Consider the following 26897-nt stretch of genomic DNA (forward strand, 5'->3'; position numbering starts at 1 on the left):
AGAACGGCCATCCTGGCCCTAGTACACATTTGTGCCAAGGCAGGTACCCTGTCCCTCAGCACATGGGAAGTGGCAGCAGGTAGCAAGACAGTTTCCAGGTGACAGCATGAGAGCAAGTGAGGCCTAGAGAGATGGGAAGGGTCTGGTGCCTCCAGCCTGTCATGTTCCTACCAGCTGGGAGAAGGGGGAGATCCTCAGGAGAAGGGGGAGCAGGAGTCAGGGAGGGGTGTGTGCCCCCACGAGGCTGGTGTTTCATCTCTACTTCACAGATGAGGGGACTGTGGCTCATAGACCTTTGCAGGGGGACTGATCTCAGCATAGGGCCCTCTGAAGGGAGCCTGGGACTGCATTTCTGTGTGGGCCCTGGGTGGAACTGGAACCAGGCTGGCTTTCCTGGCTCCCAGCCTTTTGGCTTCCTCATGTTCTTGGCCTTCTTTTCACAACAAACTCAGAAGCAGCTGAGTAGTTGGTTGTGTTGTCTGCACATGCACCAAAGCATGTTTCATTTTGGCTGTGACATTCCTTTGTTGTCCCTGTCTTGTAATTAGCATAGTATGTTGGTTATAGTATGCGGAATTTCACTGAAGGATGGTAAGGGAACATGTGACAAAACGGACAATAGTTCTTTAAGGCTGAGAGAAGCTCGGTGTATACCCAGCAGCTGGGCCACTTGGAGGGGACTGTCATGCTATCAGTTATCAGTGCTGTAGTGGGAACCAAGCAGGCTTTCCTCACCCACCTGTTAACAACAGCTGTTCAGGTCAGGCCTTTTCCTTGTGCTAGCTCACCTCATGAAAAATGAGCTCTGACTTACGGATGACAACTAAGCCAAGGGGGGTAAAACCCCTTGTCCAGGGTTGTGTGAGAAGTGGCAGGGTCAGGGCTGAACCTTAAAACCTAGAGGTTAGGGCTGGGCATGGTGGCTCACACCTGTAATCCCAGCACTTTGGGAGGGTGAGGTGGGTGGATTACCTGAGGTCAGGAGTTCGAGACCAGCCTGGCAAACATGGTGAAACCCCATCTCTACTAAAAATACAAAACATTAGCTGGGCATGGTGGTGCGTGCCTGTAATCCCAGCTACTCAGGAGGTTGAGGCAGGAGAATTGCCTGAACCCAGGAGGCGGAGGTTGCGGTGAGCAGAGATCGCGCCATTGCACTCCAGCCTGGGTAACAAGAGCAAAACTCCGCCTCAAAAAAAAAAAAAAAAAAAAAAAAAAAAAAAAAAAAAAAAAAAAAAAATCCTGGACAGTAAAAGAACTGTAACATCTGGGATAAAGTTAGCTGTAGAAATAAACACAAGTCTTATTGTTGGGGCAGTGTCAGAGCTGGCCTGCATGACTTTGAGATTCCTAGCAGCCAGAGCAAAGAAAGAAATGGATTATTCCCACTGGAGCCATAGTGGCCATAACAAACAGAAGCCATCTGTCTGGATGCTGGGAATGGAGAAGACTTGCTCCCCAGAAATACATGCTGCAAGATGTGGTGGGTGACATTTCTACTGTCAAATGTCAGTAGATACCTGAAATGATTTGGCCACTTTGGTCACCCAACCACAGTATGACCCAAGCTGGGTCCAGGGAGCAGCTGTTGCTGACCTGGCTTGACTTTTGAGGCAGGTGGAATAGTAGGCACATGAGAGGGGGAACTGAAGCCGCCATAGCTGCTGACACAGCCCCCAGGTTTGAGCTTGGCTCTCCCATCACCTGTCTCCTCATAGCTTAATGGGCATCTGGTGGTCCATCCCTGCAGTGGCCAGAGTCCTGTTGTGGGCTGTCCAGGCTGAGGTTTTGGCTGCAGCAGGGGTAGTCCCGCCCCCATGTGCCTGCAAGTTGTAACCTGGCTGGAGCCTCTGGCATAGGACACTCACACCACCAGGAAGCTCAGTGGCAGACCCCAGCTGATACTTGGCAGGCTTGGGTTGACATTGTAGTTCTAGGCCAGACAAACGTGGAGCCAGGGCGGCTCTCACGGGCTGCTGTGCAGAGTGGGGGAAAAAACCCCTGGTCGTGTTCAGCCAGCAGGCAGGTGGCAGCCAGGCTGGCTGTGAGTGAGGAGGGGAATCCTCTTTTCACCACTGCCTGCCTGCTCAGCATTTCCTCAGCTGCGGGGGGTGGAGCCAGCTTGTAGGGGCCAGAGTCAGAGTGAAACCAGTGGCTTTGCTGGTTAATCTCAGCACTCACACTGGGGACTAGGCCTGGAGTGGAACTGAAAGGGAAACCAGGCCTGTTGCCCTCCAGGCCTGGCCTACTTCCTCCCAGTGATCCTTAAGGCCTGCAGCCAGTGGGGAGGGTCGGGGCCAGGCAGGGATAACTGGAAAAGTAGCTGAGGGAAGTGGCCACTTGCACCTTACCCATCTTGCAGACAGGAAATGAAGGCTCTGCAGGGCTGGCTGGCTGTGAAAATGGACAATGGTACAGAGGCCCCACTTGCCACACACTGCGCTGTTCCCACTGCCCATGTGGATGCCATGCGAGGCCTCACTCTGCCTGCCCCATCCTGGCTGGTGCTGGTCACTTCAGGCTGGAATTTTCTTTTTTTCTTTTTTTGAGATGGAGTCTCAACTCTGTTGCCCAGGCTGGAGTACAGTTCAAGCAGCTCTCCTCCTCAGCCTCCCAAGAAGCTGGGATTAGAGGTGTATGCAACCATGCCCAGTTTGTTTGTTTTTTTTTTTTTTTTTTTGGTATTTTTAGTAGCAATGGGGTTTTACCTTGTTAGCCAGGCTGATCTTGAACTCCTAACCTCTGCCCGCCTCGGTCTCCCAGAGTGTTGAGATTCATTGCGCCCAGTCCAGGCTAGAATTTTCTAGTCATTCAGCTTTCTAGCGAGAGGCCACAGTTAAGCCGTGGCCAGTGTTGGTCATTCCTGCAGTCGTTACTCTCCCCCAGCCTGTTGTGTTCACCAACCAGAGCAGACCCGGGAGCTCCCAGGAGACCTGCTGGCCAGGCTGCCGTCTCACCTCACTGTTCACTGACTCTCCTGCAGAGGGGGTAAGGGAAGGAGAAAGGAAGTGGCCAGGCCACTGGTCATGATCCTTCCATCAAAGGTACCTGGCATCTCTGTGTCTGAAGCATCTGGTTTTGGGGGCCAATTCAATAGCACTAGCAGCTCCAGTCCAAGCTGTGCCCTTTTGGTCCAAGGTACAGGTCAGATCACCTGAAGCCACAGTTGCTGGAACATCCTTTGGGCCTGCCTCTGCTTTCCATGCCTCTGCTTTCCATTCCCCTGCTCCTGGTTTGTTAGGGGCTGTGGTATTTTCTAGGAACATCTGGATGGAGGGAGCCCAGTGGGGCCACTTCTGTCTATTCCTCATCTCTGGCTGTCTTCCCTTTTCTTACTGTCTTTTGGTCATCTTTTCAGTCTTATCACAAGAGGAAAGGGAGGTTTGCCTCTCTTCAGCAGATTCCCTCCTGGAAGCAGCTGACTTCTTGGCTTCAGAGTGCCCCAGCACTGGAAGCATCTGCAGGGTCAGTTGAGACCTGAGTGCGGTGCTCCTACCGGCAAAGGAGTTCCTACCCACCCTGCAGCCCTATGTGCTGGGCATTCAGGGAGGGTCCAGGGCCAAGATTTTGTTGTTTTCCAGTGGCTAGCCCCTCCCCCTTTTTTGGGCTTGGTGTGATGAGAGGGTAAGCAGCTGGCATCACCTGGCTGGGCAGGAATCTCTTTGCTTACCAGTGGGAAGAGGAACAATGTCAGACACATAGCAGAGCAGGAATGTCCCCAGGTCCAGGTCCAAAGGGCTGGGAGGGCTGCCTTCTGCCAGCACATGCTTCTTGGGATCTCAGTGTGAATGGTGTTCAGGAGGCTAGGGGAAGGCACTACAGGCTCAGAACCTACACAGCAACACCATAGACACTCTCTGCAAGGGGGATTCCTGGGGAGATTATGGACAAACTCAGGCCTGGCTGGAAAGAAAAAGCATCAGGAACAAGCCTTCAGTGCGCCATCTTGGTCTCATAGAGTTCAAGGCCCAAGCTACAAGCAGCTTGCTCCAACATCCAGGAGGTCCGGCGGTGCACACGCCTTGAGATGCCTGACAACCTCTACACCTTTGTGCTAAAGGTGAGTGACAAGGCTTTCCACACCCTGGGGCAATACAAATCCAGGCACGTACATCAGATCCAACACTGTTCCCTTCCTTCCTGATAGGTGAAGGACCGGACAGACATCATCTTTGAGGTGGGAGACGAGCAGCAGCTGAATTCATGGATGGCTGAGCTCTGGGAGTGCACAGGCCGAGGGTGAGGCTCCAGGCCCTCACCCCTGGCACAACCTTTGTTGCTACCACCCCTGACCTGCCCAGATCCTTAACCTCAGCCTCTTCTCCAGCAGGCTGGAGAGCACAGAAACAGAGGTGCATATTCCCTCAGCCCTAGAGCCCAGCACGTCCAGCTCCCCAAGGGGCAGCACAGATTCCCTTAACCAAGGTGAGTAAACCAATGTGCAGGCTATTGTCTTCTGGGTACACTGGAACCCACACTCAGCCCAGGACCACCATCACCTATCTTCTCTTAACAGGTGCTTCTCCTGGGGGGCTGCTGGACCCAGCCTGCCAGAAAACAGACCACTTCCTGTCCTGCTACCCCTGGTTCCATGGCCCCATCTCCAGAGTGAAAGCAGCTCAGCTGGTACAACTGCAGGGCCCTGATGCTCATGGCGTGTTCCTGGTGCGGCAGAGCGAGACACGGCGTGGGGAATACGTGCTCACTTTCAACTTCCAGGGCATAGCCAAGGTATGGAGTGGGGCAGGGCAGGCGGGACCGTGCCTCCTCTCCCCACTGGAGTTCAGGGCCCTAGAGGGACAGTCCGAGCCCACCGTCCTCTCCTCCCCCAGCATCTGCGCCTGTCACTGACCGAGAGGGGCCAGTGCCGTGTGCAGCACCTTCACTTTCCCTCGGTCGTGGACATGCTCCACCACTTCCAGCGCTCACCCATCCCGCTCGAGTGCGGCGCCGCCTGTGACGTCCGGCTCTCCAGCTACGTGGTAGTTGTCTCCCAGCCACCAGGTCTGAGCCTACTGCCCTTTGCTAAAGGGGATGGTGGGCACAGGGAAACTGGGTGAGGGTAGAGGCTTCCTGCAGACCCAGGGGTACAGGGATCTTGTCCTGTGTCCTGTCAGCATTTGCATCAACACTGATGGTATGGTCTCTTTTGGTCACTTGTTCTAGGTTCCTGCAACACTGTCCTATTCCCTTTCTCCCTCCCTCGCTGGGATTCACAGTTGGGCCTTCCCCACCTTAGCTCCTCTGGTTGTCCCCAGGGGCTCAGCCCAGAGGGTCTCCCCGGGCGATCCTCACCCCCAGAGCAGATCTTCCACCTGGTGCCTTCGCCCGAAGAACTGGCCAACAGCCTACAGCACCTGGAGCTTGAGCCTGTGAGTCGAGCCCGGGACTCGGACTATGAAATGGACTCATCCTCCCGGAGCCACCTGCGGGCCATAGACAATCAGTATACACCTCTCTGACAGAGGAATTCCAGGCCTGAACAGATGCCCTTGAGGAGCACAGGCAGAAGTGTGAACTTGTGAATGTAATGATCTTTCCTTCCTTCCAGAGAGATTTAAGGGACACTGTTAACTGCTCGTGCCAGTTTGGACGTGACCCTTCTATTAGGCCTGTTGAAGGGCCCTCCTGTAAGTTTTATCTATCAATCACCTGGCTTTCTCCTTATTGTTTACAGATGTAGTTCTTGTTAGAGGATGCCACTAGCTCCTGCCCAGGGTCCCTGTGCCCAGTCCCCATTAGAGAAAGGAGTTGGGGTGAGGGCCAGAGCTGGCAGTGGAAACTTGTTCTCTTTTTCACTGACACGGTCACAGCTGATGACAGACTTTCTACAGGAAGAGGGGTCATCAGGAAGACCAGAACACTAACAAGCCCTGGATTCTCATGGTTCTCCTATCTACTGTCAGTCCATGTGGCAGGTCTGTTGTTTCCACGCCACAGATGACCACATCTAATCTGCTTCTACTCTCAGCTTTAGGACAAAAGCTCTGTCAGAGGGACAAGCTAAAGGTCAAAAATGATTTTAAACATTTTACCTCAGACTAATTTCTTTAAAGAATTCAGGTTCAAAACTAAACCATTGCTTATTTCACTGCACTGTTTCAACTAACACCCATGCAATTTTTGTAGTCGGAGACAGCTATGCAAACCCTGCCTGACTAGTTCACGGTCTGAGCCAGCACGCTGGCTTCCTTGTCTACTGCAGTCTCAGGACAGCTACCTGCCACTGAGTGGCCACTGTCCTTCCCAAATGTCAAGAAGTGAAGTGTGTCACCCTTTCAGGGAAATTCAGGCAATTACTGAAAAATGGAGGGTGGCAAGGAACAGTTCTACCCTGGTGCCTTATGAATAAAAAACTGGATTCTGGTTTACAGCAGCTTTACAGTGAGAGTTAAATTAACTGAGGTTGGGGGAAGAACAAGTAAAAAGGGAAGAAGGACTCCTGGGCGCTTTACAGTAAATCTTTCAGCAACAAGGCTGGCTCTGTGCCCTCCAAGCATCGAATGGCTTATTAAATTATCCCACAAGTGGGTTTTAGGCTCCTTTTTTTGAGCCAAAATGGAAGCTGGGAATCTGGTGCCATAACTATTGAGAAACTCATTTAATAGCCCACATTCAGTGTTCTGCTCCAGCTGGCTACTCCTTCATTGGATGGAGAATGTATCTCCATGCACACACAGCACACACAATCTCCACCACCCAGGGAGGTCCTGAAGTTAAATCTCCATCTATACTCGCTTTCACAAGTGATACAATTCATAGGGGGACTGCCTCCTCCCAGAACCTTTGGAGGTTCAAAAACAAGGGGGCACTGACAGTGGAGTCAGCTGCTCTTGGGTGCCAGCAGAGCCTTTCAGTACAACCCCCCAGGCTCACTGCAGTGCCTCAATGAGAGGCTAATGAAACCTCAGCCTAAAACTCATAGGACTGCCTGCCTGCCTGCCTGGGAGGAGGGTTAGGTCTGCTCCTTTCACTTAGTCTCTGTACTCCAAGAGATCAGATTTTTGCTTCTAGGCTTCTAGAATTTTCTTGGGATCTTTCAGAGGGTGTGGAAAGAGCGCCCTCTGCACTTTTTTTTTTTTTTAGATGGAGTTTCACTCTTGTAGCTCACTGCAACCTCAGCCTTCCTGGTTCAAGCGATTCTCCTGTCTCTTGAGTAGTTGGGATTACACGCATACATACCATGCTCAGCTAATTTTTATATTTTTAGTAGAAATGGGGTTTTGCCATGTTGGCTAGGCTGGTCTTGAACTCCTGACCTCAGGTGATCCACCTACCTCGGCCTCCCAAAGTGCTGGGATTATAGGTGTGAGCCACCGTGCCTGGCCTGCACCACTTTTGATTTAACTAATTTATTTATTTTGAGACGGAGTTTCACTCTTGTTGTCTCCGTGTCCCAGGTTCAAGTGATTCTCCTGCCTCAGCCTCCCAAGTACCTGGGATTACAGGCATACGCCACCATGCCCGACTAATTTTTTTTTTTTTTTTTTTTTTTTTTTTTAATTAGAGCTGGGGTTTCACCATGTTGGTCAGGCTGGTCTCGAACTCCTGACCTTGTGATCTGCCCATGTTGGCCTCCCAAAGTGCTGGGATTACAGACGTGAGCCACCATGCCGAGCGCCTGCACCACTTTTAATACCAACACTCCTGGGTGATCATGGACCTTAAAGCAGACCCGCCACTGATCCAGATTTGCAGTCCATTTTTAAGGACACCTGTCTTTATAAAGTCAAGCAGCTTTCTCTGAAAAATGAATGCTAACTAGTGTGAACTGAAAGAGTAAGTAACAGTCTGAACCTTTTTTAAAGAAGAAAGGTTATCATGGAAAGTCACTGGTCCTCCCCTCTGCACAGGACAAGTGTCCAGTAGATAATAAACCAAATCAAGTTCCCTCCCTCCAGCCAGAAGTTAAACACCTGGGATATGACATCTTCACACCAGGAGCACTCATTTCTTAGCAGCTGCTCTGCATACATCTCTCAGGTAGTGCCAAGAGGCACACCAGATACAGCAAACTTAGCAGACTGTAATTAGCCATCTGACTGGCTGCAACGTGCAAGCTCAGATTCTGTGGCAGAGATTTGGAAGGCACCCTCCTCCAGACTGCTAACTTTCTAAACTCATCCAAGTTACCAGCTCAAATACATGCTGACAGAAAACTCTCATGGCACTAGGAAGAAGTGACACTAAGCCAATGCCTTTTCTTTGCGTGGGAGCAGGCCCACCTGATGAAGGGGTGGGCAGCAGTGTGGGGCAGGCACCCCACTGGCTGCAGCTAGCCCACCACAGGCACAGGACAGCACACCCCACCACTCTCCTTCCAGTCCTGACCAGGCCCAGTCAGCAACTTCCACCAAGAGCCATGGCTCAGCGTCAAACTGGACAGTAGGCATCATGATCCCTCCAGTCAGCTCTAATCATAGATTCCACCAGTACAGCTTGACAGCTCCTGGCACCATCACTTCCTTCATCTTTTATTCAACTTTTACAAACTAACAGTCACCAGCACCAAAGAATTAAGTCAACTAACCTGCCTTGAATTTTAGACCAGCAATCCATATGGCTTTATCTGGTATAAATCTTCTGCCTTTGATCATTTCTGGACCGTAAGAAAAAGGAATAGCAATCATTAAAATCTTGGGCCAGAGAACACTATTTTTACATAACAGTTTCTTAACCTAAAATCAAGGCCTTGGACTCTTCCCTGAGGGTTTGCCTGAGATTCCTTCATGCTTTCTATTCAGGGCTAAGTCCCTTATTGCAAATGTGTTAGCTCTAACATCACCCACAAGCTAGAGGAACTTGCAAGTATATTAACAAGGACACATCTGACATCCAGTGTTTGGTTATAATATACAGCACATTGTGATAACACAAAGTGGATTCATCTTGTATCATTATAGGCAGAAGGTATTTGGCAAATTTTTATGTATTGTTTTATGTACTGTACAAGTAACTTATTCTTGAATAATGCAAATTTTGCTATAATGTACAAATTGCTATATGTGAATTAAAAAGTTTTCAGAATCTTGATTTGCTGTCACAATATTTAAAACTCTATTAAGACCACGGTTGCTCTATAAAATCCTTGCCCTTCCCGAATACTTGCCCTTCCCTTTGTCCTCCCCGATGCAATCTGAGAATATTAAATGCTTATGAGTCCATGTCAATAAGCAGCTTTGTACATCTTTTCAGCCTTCCTGCCCTCTGGGTTTCTTCCTTGCAATTTTTTTCTGAGTGTCTCCTGCCCCCTACTGGTAAAATAGAAAGATGCCTGCTAATTAATACTCATTTTGGTTTAGGAGATATTAAAAAGGAAGCTTACAGAATCAGTGTCAGCCCAAGGATGTGGAATTTCAGTGCTGCCCAACTCTGGCCAACCTTCCTCCTCCTGAAGCAGATCTCTAATCCACCAAAGAGAATAGCTCAGTCTTGTCTTTTTCTAGAGATACCTTGAACCAGAACTAAAGGTGAAGAAGAAAAATCATTTGACAGCTACCTTCCGGGACATTCAAAATGCACACTTAGCGCACCTGCTTTGATGTTAAGTATCCTACAATAGAAGTAGCTTATACAGACACACACTAACTTGATCAGTTTTTAAAACTTTTTTTATTTTTTAATTTTTTTTTTTAGTTTTTATTTTATATTATCTACAAAGTAAAAGTTTTCCCTTAACTTAAAAGTTGAACCACTGTAGACAGTGATCACCTCATCGAACTTGATTTATAAATAATAATCCGTCAGTTTGACGGTAAGAATTTACTGAACCTTTGTCAAGTTTAGTAAAAGGGCGTTCCAAGTCTTGTTTTTTTTTTGTTTTTTTTTTTTTGTTTTTTTTAGCAGTAATAGCAGCAAGAATCACTCTTGTTACTTCTGTTGCTAGCTGATGTGTTCATGACTTTCAAGGGTTATTAAAAAATAAATAACTTCCAGTTTCGGCAAGCAGAGCTGGGGTACCTGCGGGACTTTGAAACAGCGTATGGAATTATGGAATAGCCCCAAGTTCCTAAATGCCTCTACTCGGTCCAAATATCTTCCACTGCAAGTGAACTGTTAGCATTCCTATTGGATGTTACAAGAAATCAACATATATATTTTAAAAACAAAATAAATGAAATTCTAGTTTTCTGTGCTTCCAGTTGGTAGAAGCAGTAGAAGGGAGGAGGGAATTTGGCCTTTCGGTTCCTCCAGGGCAGCCTTACAACTGCTGTTGGTGGTGGGCTTGTACTGTAAAAAGAAAAGCGAACATTGAAACAGAAAACTGGTAACACCACACATCAGCCTAGTGTCTCTGCAGCACATGATTGTAAACTATTCTTGTGCTAGCTGAACAAGACTCAAAATTGAATTCACTTCCCCCCACCTCCCGTCTGTACCAAAGGGGGAAGGGGTGGGTGGGTGGGTTGAAACAAACCGGTCAGACGTAAAACCACTTCAGATAAAACTCCCAAAAGATCTGTTCCTGGGGTAGAAAAAAAGGCCTTAACAATCCCCCTCCCCAAATATTAATCAAGCACCAGTATTGCTTTCAGAATAACAGGTCAGACTGTGAAGTATCACCATGGCACCCATCAAGTAGTAGAGCACAATCACAGGGCGCTCTCCCCGCGTCAGGGCATAGGCTGGGGCCAACGCTACACTCAAAGCCAGTCCATCCACAGCACTTTCTCAGCAGTATCTTCTCCAGAGCTACAATCAAACTCTGCCATAGTAATAACCCCCCACATGTCAGACTTTTGGGACTCAGGAAGGAAAACACTGCCCTGTCCAGCCTATCGTAACAAAGAAGGCCAACTGAGTCCTAGGCATGCATCAGCTACACAGAATGCTGCTGCTGCTGCTTCTCATCAAGCCAAATCCTGTATACCAGCAGAACACACACAGACTCGGCTCCCGGAAGCCTCAGGCCCTGACGCTGAACTGATCATCACAGTCCCTCCTGCGCACACTCCTGATCGGGTCTTGCTAGTTCTCAAATGCGGGGCTTGAAGCACTGGCCCTGCCTGCCATTCTACCTGTGCGAGCAGAATGCTTTGGGGTGCCCCGGCGGCCCCTGCACACACACGCCTCACCTGAAGGGTGCGTCATATAGGGGAAATGCGCTGTTGTCGAGACTGGAATGGGCTGTAGTGCACTTTGAGCGAGGGCGGCCTGGGGACCGCCGGGTGGCTGTGTCGTCATTAGCATCATTGGCGCATGGGCAGTTGGATGAGAAGGAACCATTCCTGACTGTACATGAGCCTGAAACAGAGAGCTCTTTTACGCATACAGGCAACATCGGCTTAAACAACATGTCAACTGCGTTCCTTTCACTGGGCTGGGACTCTCAGGAAAGGGCAACGGTGGGCCTCAGGGCCCAGTTCTGTTCTCGGGGACACTCTAGTGGACTATTTATTGACCTAAAGATGCGCTTCACCTTTGGGCAGATCCTGCAAGGGTCAGGGAGCAGGCACCAAGTGAGCCTGGGTAAAAGGGCTGTGCTGTCCTAGCCCTCGACATTTCTGATCATCGTATTCTATGTATAGGGTAAGGTCTTCACAAAGATTAGACCCCTGATCCAAGGACAGCTTTCTCAATATCATACAAGATACAATGATGCTTTAGAATCAGGCTGCCATGTGGGGCCTGAAGTAGTTTTGCAGATAACATCCCTTTCAAATAGAAAAGCAGATTACTACATTAATAAGCAGAGACTCACAGTCCAGTATGTGGATTACTTGGACCTCTCTTCATTTGCCTCTCTCCCTCTGCTTCTGGCCTGCTCACTAGGCAGTGAAAAGAGACTCTTAAGCCCCCATGACTCTCTCAGAGATATGCTGATGGAGCAGGAGGAGGAGGAGGAGGAGTTGCAGTTTAATGGCTCCAGTGAGATGGAAAGGAGTAATCTGAAATCATCTGGGCCAGCCCAGTGTTTCTGTACCAAGCGGTAGTAAGTTCGACCTGGTCTCACTCACTGTCAAGTTGGAGAGGTAATTTTAGTCAGCCCAAACAGCTGAGTTCCAGCTCTGCAGGGGGTTGGCAGGGCCAGGAAGAGCCCTTTCCTTTTTCCCACACTGTACACTGTTCTAGAGCATGATAAGCCTTGGATGAAATGCCATTTTTACTCTCATATATTCAAATGGGCACATGGGATATTTGAGCTTCCTTGTGTTAACCTTTTTGCCCTTTCAGCACAAAACCACAGTGAGGTTTTAGGGATCCCTGACTTACATGTAAGTTCACGTGCCTACTTAGCCACCAGCCTCTGCTAGACACTTACAGGACCCCAGCTCATATGAAGCTGACTCCACCAAACCACGCTGGCCCACACGGACCAAACCGGCTTCCCTCCCCACTATCAAAAAGCAAATCAACTGCAGTGCGCTACACCACAGAACCTAAACTTTGCAGGGTGAGGACGCCCAAACTTCCCAGAGCTGTGGAACTCTACTTACAAGGTAGCCTTCTGAGAGATAGATCCAACTGAGTCGCATCTCTAGCCCACACCTTGCCAGAGCCTCACTGGCGCACTATTTAACAGGAAATGGAATTCATTGTGGCAGGTCTCACTTAGACCCGCCTCAGAGAGTTCTGTTATGAAAGTAGCAGAGACATCTAATACAGCCAATTCACCCATAACAGCCCCAGGAGGGCCTCAAGGCCAGCATTAGAGCCCAACTTCAGTGCAGCTCCTTCTCCTCATTAAGACAATTCCCTGGGCCCTGGAGTGCAGGGACCTTTGTCAGCAGCTGATGCAGACAGCAACCACTGAGATGGCAAGCACACCTTTCACCTATAGCAGCTTACACTGGAGGTGAGCTCCAAAGTGCTTCCAGGGCTGCTCTTAAAAGAGAAATGGGACCACCTAGGTGCTTCCAGCTTCTAGTTACACTGCACCAATGTCCAAGGCCAAGCTCTCTCAAGAGTACAACTTATGGTCAAAGCAGATATATGGATAACCAGGGAAAACAATTGGAAAGCTGTGTTTGGAACTCATGTGAGTAACAATCAAGATGACAGGCCCCAGTAGTCACCTCGGAGGGCTGAGACTCTGTGAAGGCCGTCATCCCGGCCCAGCATCCGAGGTAAGTGTGTGGAGGGGGATATTTATGTACACATATATATAGTAGGCTCTATAGACATAGCAAAGCAGACACAGAAAGGAAAGAAGAACTGGGTTGCATTCCAGAGTCAAAGATAGTTTTAAGGTCTCAGTTGGGAAAAACTAAAGGACTGACCAACCACCTTCACTGATCCCACTACAAAACCACACAAACGTTCCCTTAGGGCCAGATCACGTGTATTTGAGTGGGAAAGGGAGACAGGCAAATGGCATGACACACAGGGTTTCTTAGCTGGGAGAGCCTCTAGCTGCTTACCAATAACCTTCATATTCTACCTGGCCTTCACAGAAAGTTGGCTAAAGCTGGTTTACCTGAGGTACGTGGGCCATGTGGGGTGGATTGGTATACGCCGGCTGAACATGAGAAGGATGGATCGTAAAGACGGTCTGCTGTGCTGCTGGGAAACTATTCTGTGGCGACTGTGTGTTGGAGGCAGGTGTCATGGAGGGTGGGGTTGGCGCAAGCCCCGCGTGGTAAATGGCTGACTGCTGCTGTGGACTGGCCAGATGGAGAGCCTGGGCGGCCTGGTGCTGATGGTGCTGCAAAGCGATAGGAAAGAATTGAGAGAAAAACTTCTTTAATGAAAAGCAGCCAAGGAATACTCACAAAGCTGAGCTTTGCACATGTGGGCCTATGATGAGGGGCACGGGAAAGTACAGGGGGAATATACAGGGTGGTAAGAGCAAGGCTGGAAATGCCTCGCATCTGGACATTCCTTTCTGGGTTGCAGAAGCCTGATTCTCAGCCTGGCAGTTAGAAGCTTCTGACCATGCTAAAGTCAAACAAGACTACTGCCCCAGAGAACTGATAGATATCAGAGATCTTTAATTGCCTCTATTACCAAACATGATTCAAGAAGCTCACAAGGAAACCTTAGGAATTAAAATTTAAAATCCCAGCCAAATACTAATTACCTTATGAACTTTGTTAAATTTGATTTTGCATTATCACAAGTTTCCAGAGCTTATCCAATCACCTTATTATCATATGTATCCTTTTTTTTTTTTTTTTGAGACGGGGTTTCACCATGTTGGTCAGACTGGTCTCGAACTGTTGACCTCAGGTAATCCACCCGCCTCGGCCTCCCAAAGTGCTGGGATTACAGGCGTGAGCCATGGCACCCAGCCTTATCATATGTATTTTAAATGTGACTCTTAAAAAAGCAACCACACCAGGGGCACAGCTGTATCCAGCTTCATGAGGGCGGACGTGCTATGTGTTCTTATGACACGATACCTGACACCAGAAATCAGATACTAGGATGAGGAAGCAGCTCCATGCAGATCTCTGAGGTGCCCTTACCTGAACAGGACTGGGTGCAGGATGACTTCCACCATGTTGGCTTTGCTGCTGTCCAGTGGGGGTAGCTGAAGGCTGAGGGTGTGGAGTATGTGGGTGCAGGGTAGCGTTAGGGTGCGCATACTGCTGAGCAAGGGAGCCCGTGGAAACTACAGTGAAAGAAAAAGGAGCATGTACACAACCAATGTGTGAAAACCTCCATGGCTCCTCTATGCCTCATCAACTGAACTTTCTTGATGGTTACAATGCATAACTCACACCACTACCAATTTCTATAGTAGACTCCATTTAAACCATGCATTGTCTTGAAAAATAAGTGTAGCTATTGCTTAACAGACTAGCATTTGGTTCATATAATACAGCTCTACATATGATATTAAAATCAAATTAGTTTGCATTTGCTCTTAAAACAGTCACTAGGTTTTCCCAAAAAGGCAACCTGAAAGCACAGGCAGACACTACTCAAACAAGCGCCATCTAGGCATGCGCTCTTTAGCTCAAGGCCATCATCTGGCTAACCTCACCATGCTACTGCCCTGGAGCAATGTCCTAAAGGCACATACTATATTGGGTGGGGTGGGGTGGGGAGGCCAGTGCTGTGTTAAGGGACCTGGCAAGGCCAGGGATCTATCATCAGGGCAAAGGACCACAATCTCTCTCAGCCAATCATAGGAGCCCCTCTGACACTCAGTTCACTTCCTTGCTTCATAAAATAAATACAGAAAGGAAACTCCCTTCTGAGTGCTGCAGCCCTTTAGAAAAAATTTTACTAGAATAACTTCAAAGGAAACATGATGCCCCAGTTTAAGTCAAAATAAAGATAAGAACTCAAAGCCAATTCTTTGTGAATCTCAGCATGGGCCACACCTTGGCACAAAACCATTTCTTCAGGTCTCTCTTTTATTTCTTTTTTTTTTTTTTTTTTTTTGAGATGTAGTCTCATTCTGTTTCCCAGGCTTACTGCAACCTCCACCTCCTGGGTTCAAGTGATTTTCCTGCCTCAGCCTCCCAAGTAGCTGAGATTACAGGCACGTGCCACCATGCCCGGCTAATTTTTGTATTTTTAGTAGAGATGGGGTTTCGCCATGCTGGTCAGTCTGGTCTCAAACTCCTGACCTCAAGTGATCTGCCCACCTCAGCTTCCCAAAGTGCTGGGACTACAGGCGTGAGCCACCATGCCTGACCTGTTAATGTGTTTCAAAAACAGTAAGTTGAGAATCAGAAGCACAGTAGGATGTGTTCACTACTTCCAGTGACTATGGACAACACACTATGATACAAATCTAACCTGCACGTGGCTATGAGCCACATGTTCTCACAGAGTGTTCTCAAGACAACTCTAGCAAGGCATGATACCCAGCCCTCTTGAGAAATGAATTCTAAAATCCGTTAAGATAATTACCCCATACGCAGAAATGATTCCAAAATAGTTCCTCACGTTCTTCATATAACGTGTTAGCAAACACAGACTTATGCAGGACTGACTGGGGACAGAAGCAAGCACAGCTTTGGGACCAGGCGCCCTAGCTCCAGCAGTCTGGTAGGCAAGGCTGCTGAGTCATCAGCAAAGATGACTCTGGGTATATCCCATGTAAATGGTGTGCAGACGGTTAGGCTAGGCAGATGGAGCAGTTCTATAATGCTAGGTGTGGCAGGGCTAAGGGCCACCAACACTCCAGCCCAAACAGTTATGTCTCCAGTTGCAAATCTCTCTCTTAGCAGAGGAGAGGGCCAGGCAAAGAGCCAGTTCTGGGATCACCTGTGCATCCACTGCCAATGCCACAGCTGTCAGAAATATTCTTTCATGCCCAGTTTAGACTGAATAAAGCAGTTTTGTTTATACACTGGAAAAAAATTTTCCAGACTGCGGGAATTAACATATGCCAGAACATTTTAACAAGAAAACTGTGGCAACATATTCTCTGAATGTTTTTAAGAGTAGTGAATGTCTTCTGGGAGCTGGAACAAACGATGTACAACTGACTTCCTGAGCTTCAAAGTCCCATGAGTCTATGAAGACAGTCCTTTTCTCCTAACTCGCTGGCTCATTAACAGGCCCTCCATCATCATCATACTCATTAAGTTTACTTGCAGCTCCCCCAAATTGTGTAGGCGCTGACTTGGTCTAAAAGAACATCTGATGTAAATTTTGAAACTGAGTTTTGCTTGTTCTTGTAAAAATCTTAAACATGCATTTGTTTGTTTTTATTTTATTTTTGACATAGCCTTGCTCTGTCACCCAGGCTGGAATGCAGTGGCACAAGCTCGACTCACTGCAACCTCTGCCTCCTGGGTTCAAGCAATTCTCCTGCCTCAGCCTCCTGAGTAGCTGGGATTACACGAATGCACCACCACGCCCAGCTGATTTTTGTATTTTTAGTAGAGACGGGGTTTCACCGTGTTGGCCAGACTGGTCTTGAACTCCCGGCCTCAAGTGATCCACCCACCTTGCCCTACCAAAGTGTTGGGATTACAGACATGAACCACTTCACCTGGCCTAAAAATTTATTTTTGAATAATAAAAAAGCCACATGTAGCTAAGTAGCTACTATGTTGGACAGCACACTTTTTTTCTCACTCTGTTGCCAGGCTGACGTGCAGTGGAGCGATCTCTGCTCACTGCAACCTCTGCCTCCTGGGTTCAAGTAATTCTCCTGTCTCAGCTTCCCAAGTAGCTGGGACTACAGGCACCCACCACCGCACCCGGCTAATTTATTTGTATTTTTAGTAGAGACAGGGTTTCACCATGTTTGTCAGGCTGGTCTCAAACTCCTGACTCAGGCAATGTGGCTGCCTCAGCCTCCCAAAGTGCTGGGATTAGAGGGGTGAGCCACTGTGCCCAGCCAACAGCGCAATTTTTGTAGCACATTTCCATCATCACAAAAAGTTCTATTGGATGGTGATGTCTACAGTTATCATGGTCCCTTACTGTTAAACCATTAGCACTAACCCCTACCCCCACCCCTAGCCTCTTAAAAATGTCATTTGTAGCAATATTAAATCTGTCTAAGGAAAAGCAAATCCCAAATTCTATTCATGGGGATTCATAAAGATAAGAGTACGAAATCTCAGAGGGTTTTTTTTAAAACTTTATTTATTCAAGAAATTTTGCACTAAAAAGTTTTAAATTTCACTTTTAATTACCTTCTAAGCAAAGTATTAAGAATATTAAAAAGTAACAATAAATATGGAGAATTATTATGCCCATGAAGTCTCATAATTAAGTTATTCATCAACTGGAAAAAATGTAAAAATCTTGAAATCATTTGATGAAAAAAAAAAAGATTAAAAAAAGATGAAATATTTTTACTATGCATTTTTAAAAGGCATCTCTGCGATTTAAGTTTACCAGTATTTAAAGACTATAATACAGTGTTCTGATCTATAGCTAATTTGCATGCATAGCACAAATCCCAAGATGAGTGAATGTACACATGGGCTTTGTTTAAAAAATATATATATATCCTTTCCCTACATAAAACTTAAGTAGCCTTCATAAAATCTTTTGGATTAAAGATAATCAAAGATGCATTGCTTCTTTGGGCCGGACCTAGTCCAGAAGTTTCCCACTGAGTGTTCCTTGATATAAATATTTATGATTCTAAACATGTGATCAGTCAAATCCTTAATAACACTAATCACATTCCAAAACTAGTTTCCTCAGCCATGATCTCACGGAAACAAATTCAGTATATAAAGCTGTGTTTAATTTGTAACTAGGTTTTGTCATTTTGACTTTGGATGCACAAGTCATAAGAAATCACCAGCATTGCAAAACTTGAAAAGTAAAACAAAACAGAATCTTCCAACTTGTAAATTTGATGTTAAATTCAGAAAAAGGGAAGTGAAGGAAAGTTGAAAACTCCAGGGAATAAAAGGCAACCTGACCAAACCATGACAAAATGGCTTAGAACAGGGGAAAATGAAGCAGCAAATTAAATTAGTAGCCCAACTGTTAGTTTCTTTAAAAAAAAATACTGATACTCCCTTTTAGGGAAAGTTGTGCTAAAGCAATTAAGACTTAGGTGAAATGATTAAAGGCCTTTTAGCTACTTACCAGGAAAATGACACCAAACTACTAACAGAGACAGTAAGATGGTGAGGATAACTACATTTGAGACTTCAAATTAAATACATAATAAAATCACCCACTGACACTATCTTTTACACACTACAATCACAGACATAGTTTCCCCTTTAAGAGTATATACATACAGCAAGACTCCTTTTTAAAGAGCATCTATTAAAGGATTACATTTAACATCTCCTAGCACCAAATAAATTTTTATATATACGTATCAGCTTATTTTTGGATACCAAGTCATGGTATAATTAACGAAAATTTAAGGTCAAATGCATTTTAAATGCTAATATGGCATTTAGTAGAGTCAGACATTGAGCCACCCCAAAATAACTCAAAATGTTGTCCCTAACATAAAATTTGAATACTTAATATCTTCTAGAATACAATGTTTCATACAAGGTGACACATATTAATGCCACAAATTTCTAAAGGATTTCTACAAATATTAGTACTCTTCCTATTAAAATACCAAAGTCCATGACTAGCCTTATTTTTGTTTTTATTTTTTACTTTGAGACAGTCTTTCTCTGTTGCCCAGGCTGGAGTGCAGTGGAGTGATCTTGGCTTACTACAACCTCCGCCTCCAGGATTCATGGAATTCTTGTGCCTCAGCCTCCCAAGTTAGCTGGGAATACAGGTGCACGTCACCATGCTTTTTGTAAAGACAGGGTTTCACCATGTTGGCCAGGCTGTTCTTGAACTCCTGGCCTCAAGTGATCCACCTACCTCGGCCTCCCAAAGTGCTGGAATTACAGGCGTGAGCTACCACGTCCGGCCCTTATTTTTAAAAATTGTCCTACAAATAGGAAAAACACACCTTACAAGTTTTCCTTTCCGAAAGAGAGCTCTGCCCAGACTTTCTCCATGAAGGAGCAACCATTTCTGTACTTTTTGCCAGGTGGGAAGAGGAGACTTGTGCTGTCCAAGACAATGACCTGAGTGGTCATGCTCTCTTGATTAAGCTCAAGACATCCTGAGGGGACTGCCTCCTGAATATTTTATTTTTTGAGACAGAGTCTTGCTCTGCCACGCAGGCTGGAGTAAAGTGGCATGACCTTGGCTCACTGCAACCTTGGCCTCCGGGGTTCAAGCGATTCTCCTGCCTCAGCCTCTCAAGTAGCTGGGACTACAGGCACTCACCACCATGCCTGGCTAATTTTTGTATTTTTTAGTAGAGATGGAGTTTCAACATGTTGGCTAGGCTGGTCTTGAACTCCTGATCTCAGATGATCTGCCCGCCTCAGCCTCCCAAATTGCTGGGATTACAGATGTGAGCTACTGTGCCTGGCCCCTCCTGAATATTTTAAACTTTTAGCTATGCACAAGGCAGAAAGGTTTTTCCCTTAGTATTTCATCAGTTCTATTCAATTAAAAATCTTGGTAGGCATAAATTTCTTCTTATCAGGATATAAATAAACATTTTAAGTTTATACAAAGCTTGTGGCTTTGGGGGTGTGTGTGTGTATGTACATATATATATATGGCTGTTCAGGAAAAGCTTCTCTAAACCAGAAAAATATTAGGCATTTCCCAGTCACATTCACTTGGTATGCAAAAATTGATTTCTTGCAGCTTGGGGGGGGTGTGTGTCTGTGTGTGTATATGTACATATATATATATAAAGCTGTTCAGGTAAAGTTTCTCTGAACAAGCAAAATATTAAGCATTTCCTAGTCACATTTGCTTGGTATGCAAAAATTGATTTCTGAAACAACTGCATTTTCCATTAACTCCAGCCTTCTTAAACTGGATATTTCCATTTTAAAAACTGAATTATTTATAGATATAAATACTTTCAATAATTTGACTGACACAAGGAAAATACTGTTCAACAAGACTATCCCTTAACATGTATTCTTTAAAAAGTGTTTTACTGTACAATTAAAAATTAGTATAAAAAACCCAACTCACTGGCAAAGTAGAAAGAAGGGCTTGTCTCCTTGTTGTATGGTAATTTGGGACATGCTGAATTTGGAAAATAGAAAGGTAAATTAGCCTTTTGAGGTGTGCATTTTCCAAATTTTCTGGAAAGGTTGACATATTAGTAATTTCTTTCTGTATTCATGCATAATTCATTTTTATTTTATAAAAGATGATGAGCACCTTAAACACTGCTACAGAATTTTAAAAAATAGGACTAAGCCGGAAGACACTGTTCTTCTGTACTTAGGTGTCAAGTTGTCATGCTGACTTGCTTAAAAGTGAAAGGAATAAAATCATTATCTAATAAAAAGACCAACATGGCATTCTACTGAACAACCTTGATATAAATCATGTACCAAAATGAAACAATATTTACCAAGTTTAATTCAATAGACACACAATTTTGCAAAACATTACTAAAGGAAATGTCATTATCCTGAAAGATTATCTGGTGATGGATCCAAAAATTTAAAAACATAGCAAGAATATAAACATGAATTTTATCATTTCTTATCAAAACATGTCTACATAAAAGAGTATATGGGTATATTTAAATACACCTGGAAGCATACACACCAAAATGTTAAAAGGCAGATATCAGGTGGAGGGATAATGGGTGCTTTTCATTTTTTTTTGTTGTTGTTTTCGTTTTTGTTTTTTTTTTTACTTACTGTATTTTCTTACTTATCTGCATTAAACTACCAAAAACAAACCAAAAAAGGATTCTGGATCTAACTCTCCCTAATGGCTCTAGTTAGTAGGAAAGGTTGTTTTATTTTTGTTTCTGAAAGGTAAAAGCATCACCATAAAACAAAATTAGATGGATTAGAAGAGTAGATGTGAGGCCGGATGCAGTGGCTCACACCTGTAATCCTAGCACTTTGGGAGGCCAAGGTGGGCAGATCACGAGGTCAGGAGTTCAAGACCACCCCTGCCAACAAAGTGAAATCCCATCTCTCCTAAAAATACAAAAATTAGGCCAGGCATCCCAGCACTTTGGGAGGCCGAAGCAGGCGGATCATGAGGTCAGGAGATAGAGATCAGTCTGGCCAACATGATGAAACCCCGCCTCTACTAAAAATACAAAAATTAGCTAGGTGTGGTGGTGCACACCTGCAGTCCTGGCTATTCGGGAGGCTGAGGCAGAAGAACTGTTTGAACCTGGGAGGCGGAGGTTGCAGTGAGCCAAGATCACGCCACAGCACTCCAGCCTAGAGACAGAGCAAAACTTCATCTCAAAAAAAAGAAAGAAAGAAAGAAAGAAATTAGCCAGGTGTGGTGATGCATGCCTGTAGTCCCAGCTACTCGGGAGGCTGAGGCAGAAGAATCACTTGATCCTGGGAAGCAGAGGTTGCAGTAAGCTGAGATCATGCCACGGCATGGGCAACAGAGCAAGACTCCATCTCCAAAAAAACAAAAAAAGAAGAAGAGCATATGTGAGGAAAACAAAATTAAAGTAACTTCTTAGAAGGGATGGGATGGAGACAATCATGAAAGTTAGATTAAGGTAAAAGAGATGAGGTTTGTAACAAAAGCCCTTTCTAAGATAGCTAGAAAGAGTACAAGGTCAATAATTATTTAGAATGTACACATCTCTTATTTTATCAATTTAACTGTTCAGTAATGTTAGCATATTTGTATTAAACATACTACAAATTTTAAAACAATAATGAGAATTTCAATTTGCAGTCATTAGTGGTCCTATGTTTTTAATATCTTTGGCTATGGTCATAACAATTAATGAATGAGAAAAGGTGACATAAAATTGTCACCAATATCTAGATGCATGTTCTTCTGTTTGTATTAAATGTTTTAAAAACCTGGATATGATGTAGCTTAAAAAGAAAAGCACGATTCATACTCAAAGTATTTGGTTCCTTTGAGAGAACTTATGGCAATATATTTAATAAATATAGTTATAAAATATAAATTGTTCAGGGAAGATGAGTATAAAATTAACACTTCTATGTAAGTTTGTTGTAGTTTATAAGAATGTACTTTAAATTTTGTTTATATTTGACATAAGACTTTGAAAGTCTAATAATAATTCAAATAAATCACTTAAGATTTAGTGAAAAACGTGGTTTAGCAGATTAAATTATGGCTTATGATGGCATAGAACAAAATAATTTTTCCTCATATTTTGTTTAAATAAGAGACAGGGTCTTGCTCTGTAACCCAGGCTGGATTACTGGTACCATCATAGCTCATGGCAGCCTCAAAGTCCTGGGCTCAAGTGATCCTCCCATCTTGGCCTCCTGTGTAGCTGGGACTACAGGCACATGCCACCATGACTGGATTTTTTTTTTTTTTTTTTTAATAGATGGGATCTTGCCATCTTGCCTAGACTGGTCTTGAACACCTGGGCTAACCGATCCTCTTTCTCGGCCTCCCCAAATGCTTGAATTATAGGTGTGAGCCACCATGCCCAGCTCCTAGCATCCTTTTTAGGGTCTGAAGTACCCCCAAGGGAATCTTGATTAGTGACGATCACACCAAGTGCACAGCTTTGCCCCTACTCTGCCTTCTTACTGACAGCAATTAAATACCACCTGTGTAAACTGCAGGAGAGTAATTCTGATTTGGCTGAGTAACTTTCTCTTGGCATGAAAGAACTGGCTTTGATGACTAGTTCATTCCAGATTTCACTGGACATTAGATCTAGTGCTTTGTTTTGTTTGCAATATTTCCTATTTATCCACGCATGAATGCACTTTGGGGTCCAAGACCCACTGCTCTTCAAATGGACATGTTCTGGGAAGTTGTTATGAAAATCATCAGTGCCTCAAACAGTATTTATCATATAGGCTGTTTCAAAACCAATGAACATTCATCCAAAAGATGAAGCCAGATATTGGCAGTGAATAAACACAATGGGGAGAAAGATTCTGCTCAACATTATCGTATTGTTGCTACAGTGTCTCAAAATCATGGGTACCCAAATAGGGAAATTTTAGCTCAAAAGTTTCAGATCTTATTCCAAAGGGAATATGCCAGAAAATGGAAGGAAAGGGATGTTTTTTCCACTTGTTAAATCATGATGTATTCACCAGGAAAGTATAAATAATCATAATGAACTTTTAATCTAAGCCTTTAGCAAACTGGAAAATTGTTAAAATATATACAAAAGTTACATAAAAGCCAGCGTGATGACTGAATCGTGCCTTTTCATGCATATTCAGTCCTGGTTAAGACAACTAAAGACAAGCCAAATGACAGGAGATCATAACCCAAATAATAAACCAAGTCAGTTTGTCAGTATCTTTTTCAATTAAATACAGATGAGCTTCTTGAAAAAAATGTTTTCCAAAACATAGCAATCACACAATTTTTTATTTAAAATGCATAATCCACAATAAAAAGTTGAAAGTGATAATGTGGAAAATTAAGACTGGACTTATAAAACTAAACACCTTTAATCATGTACAAATTCCTATCAGAGGTGAGCCTTTGTGGCAGACAAAAGCCTTCAGGAAGAAAGCATAAGCTCTGGGTTACAGGTAACAGGAAGGATGACTGTTGCTGCCCAGGTCCTATTCTCATTAACCTACAGAATGTTAAAACTTTTATTCTTCAAAAAGGACAGAGATGATATGAAAAGCAGTGATGTCTCAAGAAGATGGTTTGCCAGAAATCTGTAAATTTTTTTTTTTTTTTTTGAGACAGAGTCTCAGTCTGTTACACAGGCTGGAGTGCAGTGGCGCAATCTCGGCTCACTGCAACCTCTGCCTCCTGGGGTCAAGCAATTCTCCTGCCTCAGCCTCCCGAGTAGCTGGGATTAAAGGTGCCTGCCACTGTGTCTGGCTAATTTTTGTATTTTTAATAGAGATGGGGTTTCACCATGTTGGCCAGGCTGGTCTTGAACTCCTGATCTCAGGTGATCTGCCCACCTTGGCCTCCCAAAGTGCTGGGATTACAGGTGTAAACCAACACGCCCAGCCTGAAATCTGTAAATTCTTAAATAACTCAATTTTGCCTAGACATACTCATTCAGGACACCTAAACTTAAAAAATAAACATTTTATATTCTCAGTATTTAAAAAAGTTTAAAGAGGCTTTAAAAATGAAATGTCCATGTAGTTGCATGTAACCATAATCTCATTTTTCATAGCAGTACACTTTTCAATTGCATGAATAAACCAAAATTTGTCCCCTACTCCAAAAAAATAAAAATGCAAATAGGAAAACTAAATAACACTACAGGAATTATCAGAAACATTTAAAACAAAACATCTTAATGAAATCAGTACTATTTAAAAGTGTATTCTGAAAAACATTTGAAGCAATCCATTAATTCTATATTATAAGATACACAAGTGGACATTTTATTTTAAATTATCAACAATGAAAATCTATTATTTTGGTACTTTAAACAGCTGCTAAGTTGATCTACACAAAGTTCTCTGTTTAGTCACAAAACAAAGATGGGTTTTTTGCTTATTATTCTCACATATAAATACTGTTTAGTTTTACATAAAATACTTCTCATTTTCATTTCAGCATTCTGTTTACATTGGTTATATTTAAAGTGTGAATCATGTCTAAAATAGATCTAATATTACACAATTTCAACCACTTAAAATACAGCATGATATAGAAGCATAGCATTATCATTATAACAAACAGCAAAAAAAATATGTATTGCCAATGACCCTCAGAGCAAGTAGGGAAGCAGAATGTTTTCATGCCGGAGAACACTTTTATGTTTTTATTATGATAAAATTATCTTGCATGCCATAGGCAGGATATACCAAATCATAATACTGATGAGGAAGAGGAGAAAGGTACCTTTCTCCACAAAGATGGTTTGCCGTTATATACATCATTATATTTTAGTTAAAGTAGGAGAGAGATCTGAAGACCAGGTACAGAAGTAGAAACTATTTGCCAAAACTTGTAAAGCAAGTCAGGGAGAGAAATAGGTTCATCTTTTCCTTTAGATTCTTGGCCCTCAATGTCATAAAAGGTCAGGTTATTCTTAGAGTATGTTTTCAGAAATTTAAAACAAATTAAGAGTCACACGCACTGGAAGAGACAAACAAAGTGCTTCCTACCATACATCGCATGCGTCTGCTCATGAGCCCCGTACTGAGTTGCTGAAGAAGATACTAAGCCAGGCTGGGCATGTGTTGGTGGTGCCATCATTCTAGCATTACCCTGTATTACAGGACTATAGACATGAGGATGCTGTGTTCAAACAAAAAATAAAGAAAGAACATTAACACTGCAAATAGAGCCAAGCAGACTTTAGTTAAGATTTTTAACTCCATGGTTTCCAGATTATCAGAAACAACTGTAAACTCTCAACTTTTTCTTGGCTGCTTCCTTTGAAACTCTTACAATGATCAGTAACCTTTGAATATGTATTAAAAAGGGTTCCCAAATCCTTAGCTATCTACCCTACCATCACACAGAAGCGAAAATTATAAAGGAAAACCCCTTTACCATATTAAAAGTTTTTTTTAAATGGTACAAAAATTAAGAGTTAGCCCCTACCAGCCTTACCTGAGACTGATAATGTGGCACATGCTGAACAAGGGGCTGATTTGGGAACTGCTGAGGACTGTAGGCAACATATTGCGTGGAGTAAGCTGGTGGGGTGGCTGCAATCGGTGGGCCTGCTGCTGACGCTGGGTGCATCATGGCACTCTGATGATGCTGGTCTTGCCGCTGTTGGGGCATATTTGGTACTGCAGAAAAAAAAGATGACTGCCTATCAAACAGTATCTCCACAGCATAATACATGTTTTCACATGATCTAGGAGGTTCTGCATGATTTGACCCTGCAGCTGTGTCTCTGATGCTATGTGATACCACTCCCACTTCTGCCATTCTGGGTTGTTTTCCTATCATGCATGCTAGTCCTCAGCCTCAAACACCAGTCCCTAATCCCAGCTGCGATACTTCTGCCTCATCCTCCAGGTGTCAGCTTGAAAGCAACTTCCTCAGAGAGACTTTCTCTCATGGCCCTCAGACTTAAGTCCCTGTATCAGACTCTCACAGCATTATGAAATCACTTTTCCTTCATACCACTTCTCATATGGTATTTGCTGGGATGGGCACTGTGTTCATTTTGAGAAAAATAAAAGCATGACCAAAGAACCAAAATAGATAAAAAATAAAATCCCTTATTTCCTACCACTGAATTCTTGTAACGTTTCCCATTCTTTCTCCAACCCAGTATAACACAACACCATGTAGCATATTGCAGGTTTCTAAGTAGTTCTTTTCAAAGACACTCTATGTCTTGTCTTAATCCACACAGGAGGTCAGCATGTAAGGTCCTCTCCCTGTTACAACTCTAGTTAAGAATTCAGCTCAACTGTTGTCTGTCTCCCATGTGAGGTTTTTCCCAGTTCCTCCAGCACAAGCTAGCTGCTTCCCCGTGCCTTTCCTCACACATCTCTTACAACACTATTGTCTGTGATCTGTTTCCGGTGTGGCATTAAGCAATCCACTTCAGGAAAAAAATTATGGAATGACTG

The 26897-nt window shown here is 44.3% G+C and overlaps 2 protein-coding genes across 27 annotated transcripts in view; one reads left to right on the forward strand and one right to left on the reverse strand.

Annotated features, from left to right (window-relative positions):
- The window catches only part of SH2B3 (SH2B adaptor protein 3), a 45053-nt gene extending 38682 nt beyond the window's left edge, over positions 1-6371 (forward strand). For 2 of the 5 annotated variants that reach the window (XM_032239721.1, XM_032239731.1), the window contains 6 exons: positions 3959-4060; positions 4148-4239; positions 4328-4425; positions 4517-4731; positions 4833-5004; positions 5167-6371. In XM_032239721.1, coding sequence (XP_032095612.1) covers positions 3959-4060; positions 4148-4239; positions 4328-4425; positions 4517-4731; positions 4833-5004; positions 5167-5462 — 975 coding nt within the window. In that variant the 3' untranslated portion in view covers positions 5463-6371. Of the gene's footprint in view, positions 1-3958; positions 4061-4147; positions 4240-4327; positions 4426-4516; positions 4732-4832 lie in introns of all 5 variants that reach the window. The other 3 variants (XM_032239737.1, XM_032239753.1, XM_032239744.1) reach the window with 3 other exon arrangements.
- Positions 6372-7811: 1440 nt separating this feature from the next.
- Positions 7812-26897, reverse strand: part of ATXN2 (ataxin 2) — a 153818-nt gene continuing 134732 nt past the window's right edge. For 9 of the 22 annotated variants that reach the window (XM_032239627.1, XM_032239581.1, XM_032239552.1 and 6 more), the window contains 8 exons: positions 25918-26102; positions 25467-25599; positions 20401-20454; positions 14409-14554; positions 13418-13645; positions 12438-12512; positions 11076-11244; positions 9594-10230 (listed from right to left, as the gene is read on the reverse strand). In XM_032239627.1, coding sequence (XP_032095518.1) covers positions 10202-10230; positions 11076-11244; positions 12438-12512; positions 13418-13645; positions 14409-14554; positions 20401-20454; positions 25467-25599; positions 25918-26102 — 1019 coding nt within the window. In that variant the 3' untranslated portion in view covers positions 9594-10201. Of the gene's footprint in view, positions 9465-9593; positions 10231-11075; positions 11245-12437; positions 12513-13417; positions 13646-14408; positions 14555-20400; positions 20455-25466; positions 25600-25917; positions 26103-26897 lie in introns of those variants that run through there. The other 13 variants (XM_032239638.1, XM_032239597.1, XM_032239617.1 and 10 more) reach the window with 8 other exon arrangements.

The sequence above is a fragment of the Sapajus apella genome, unplaced genomic scaffold, assembly GCF_009761245.1.
Source record: "Sapajus apella isolate SASKATOON/1434 unplaced genomic scaffold, GSC_monkey_1.0 scaffold2, whole genome shotgun sequence".
NCBI lineage: Eukaryota > Metazoa > Chordata > Mammalia > Primates > Cebidae > Sapajus > Sapajus apella.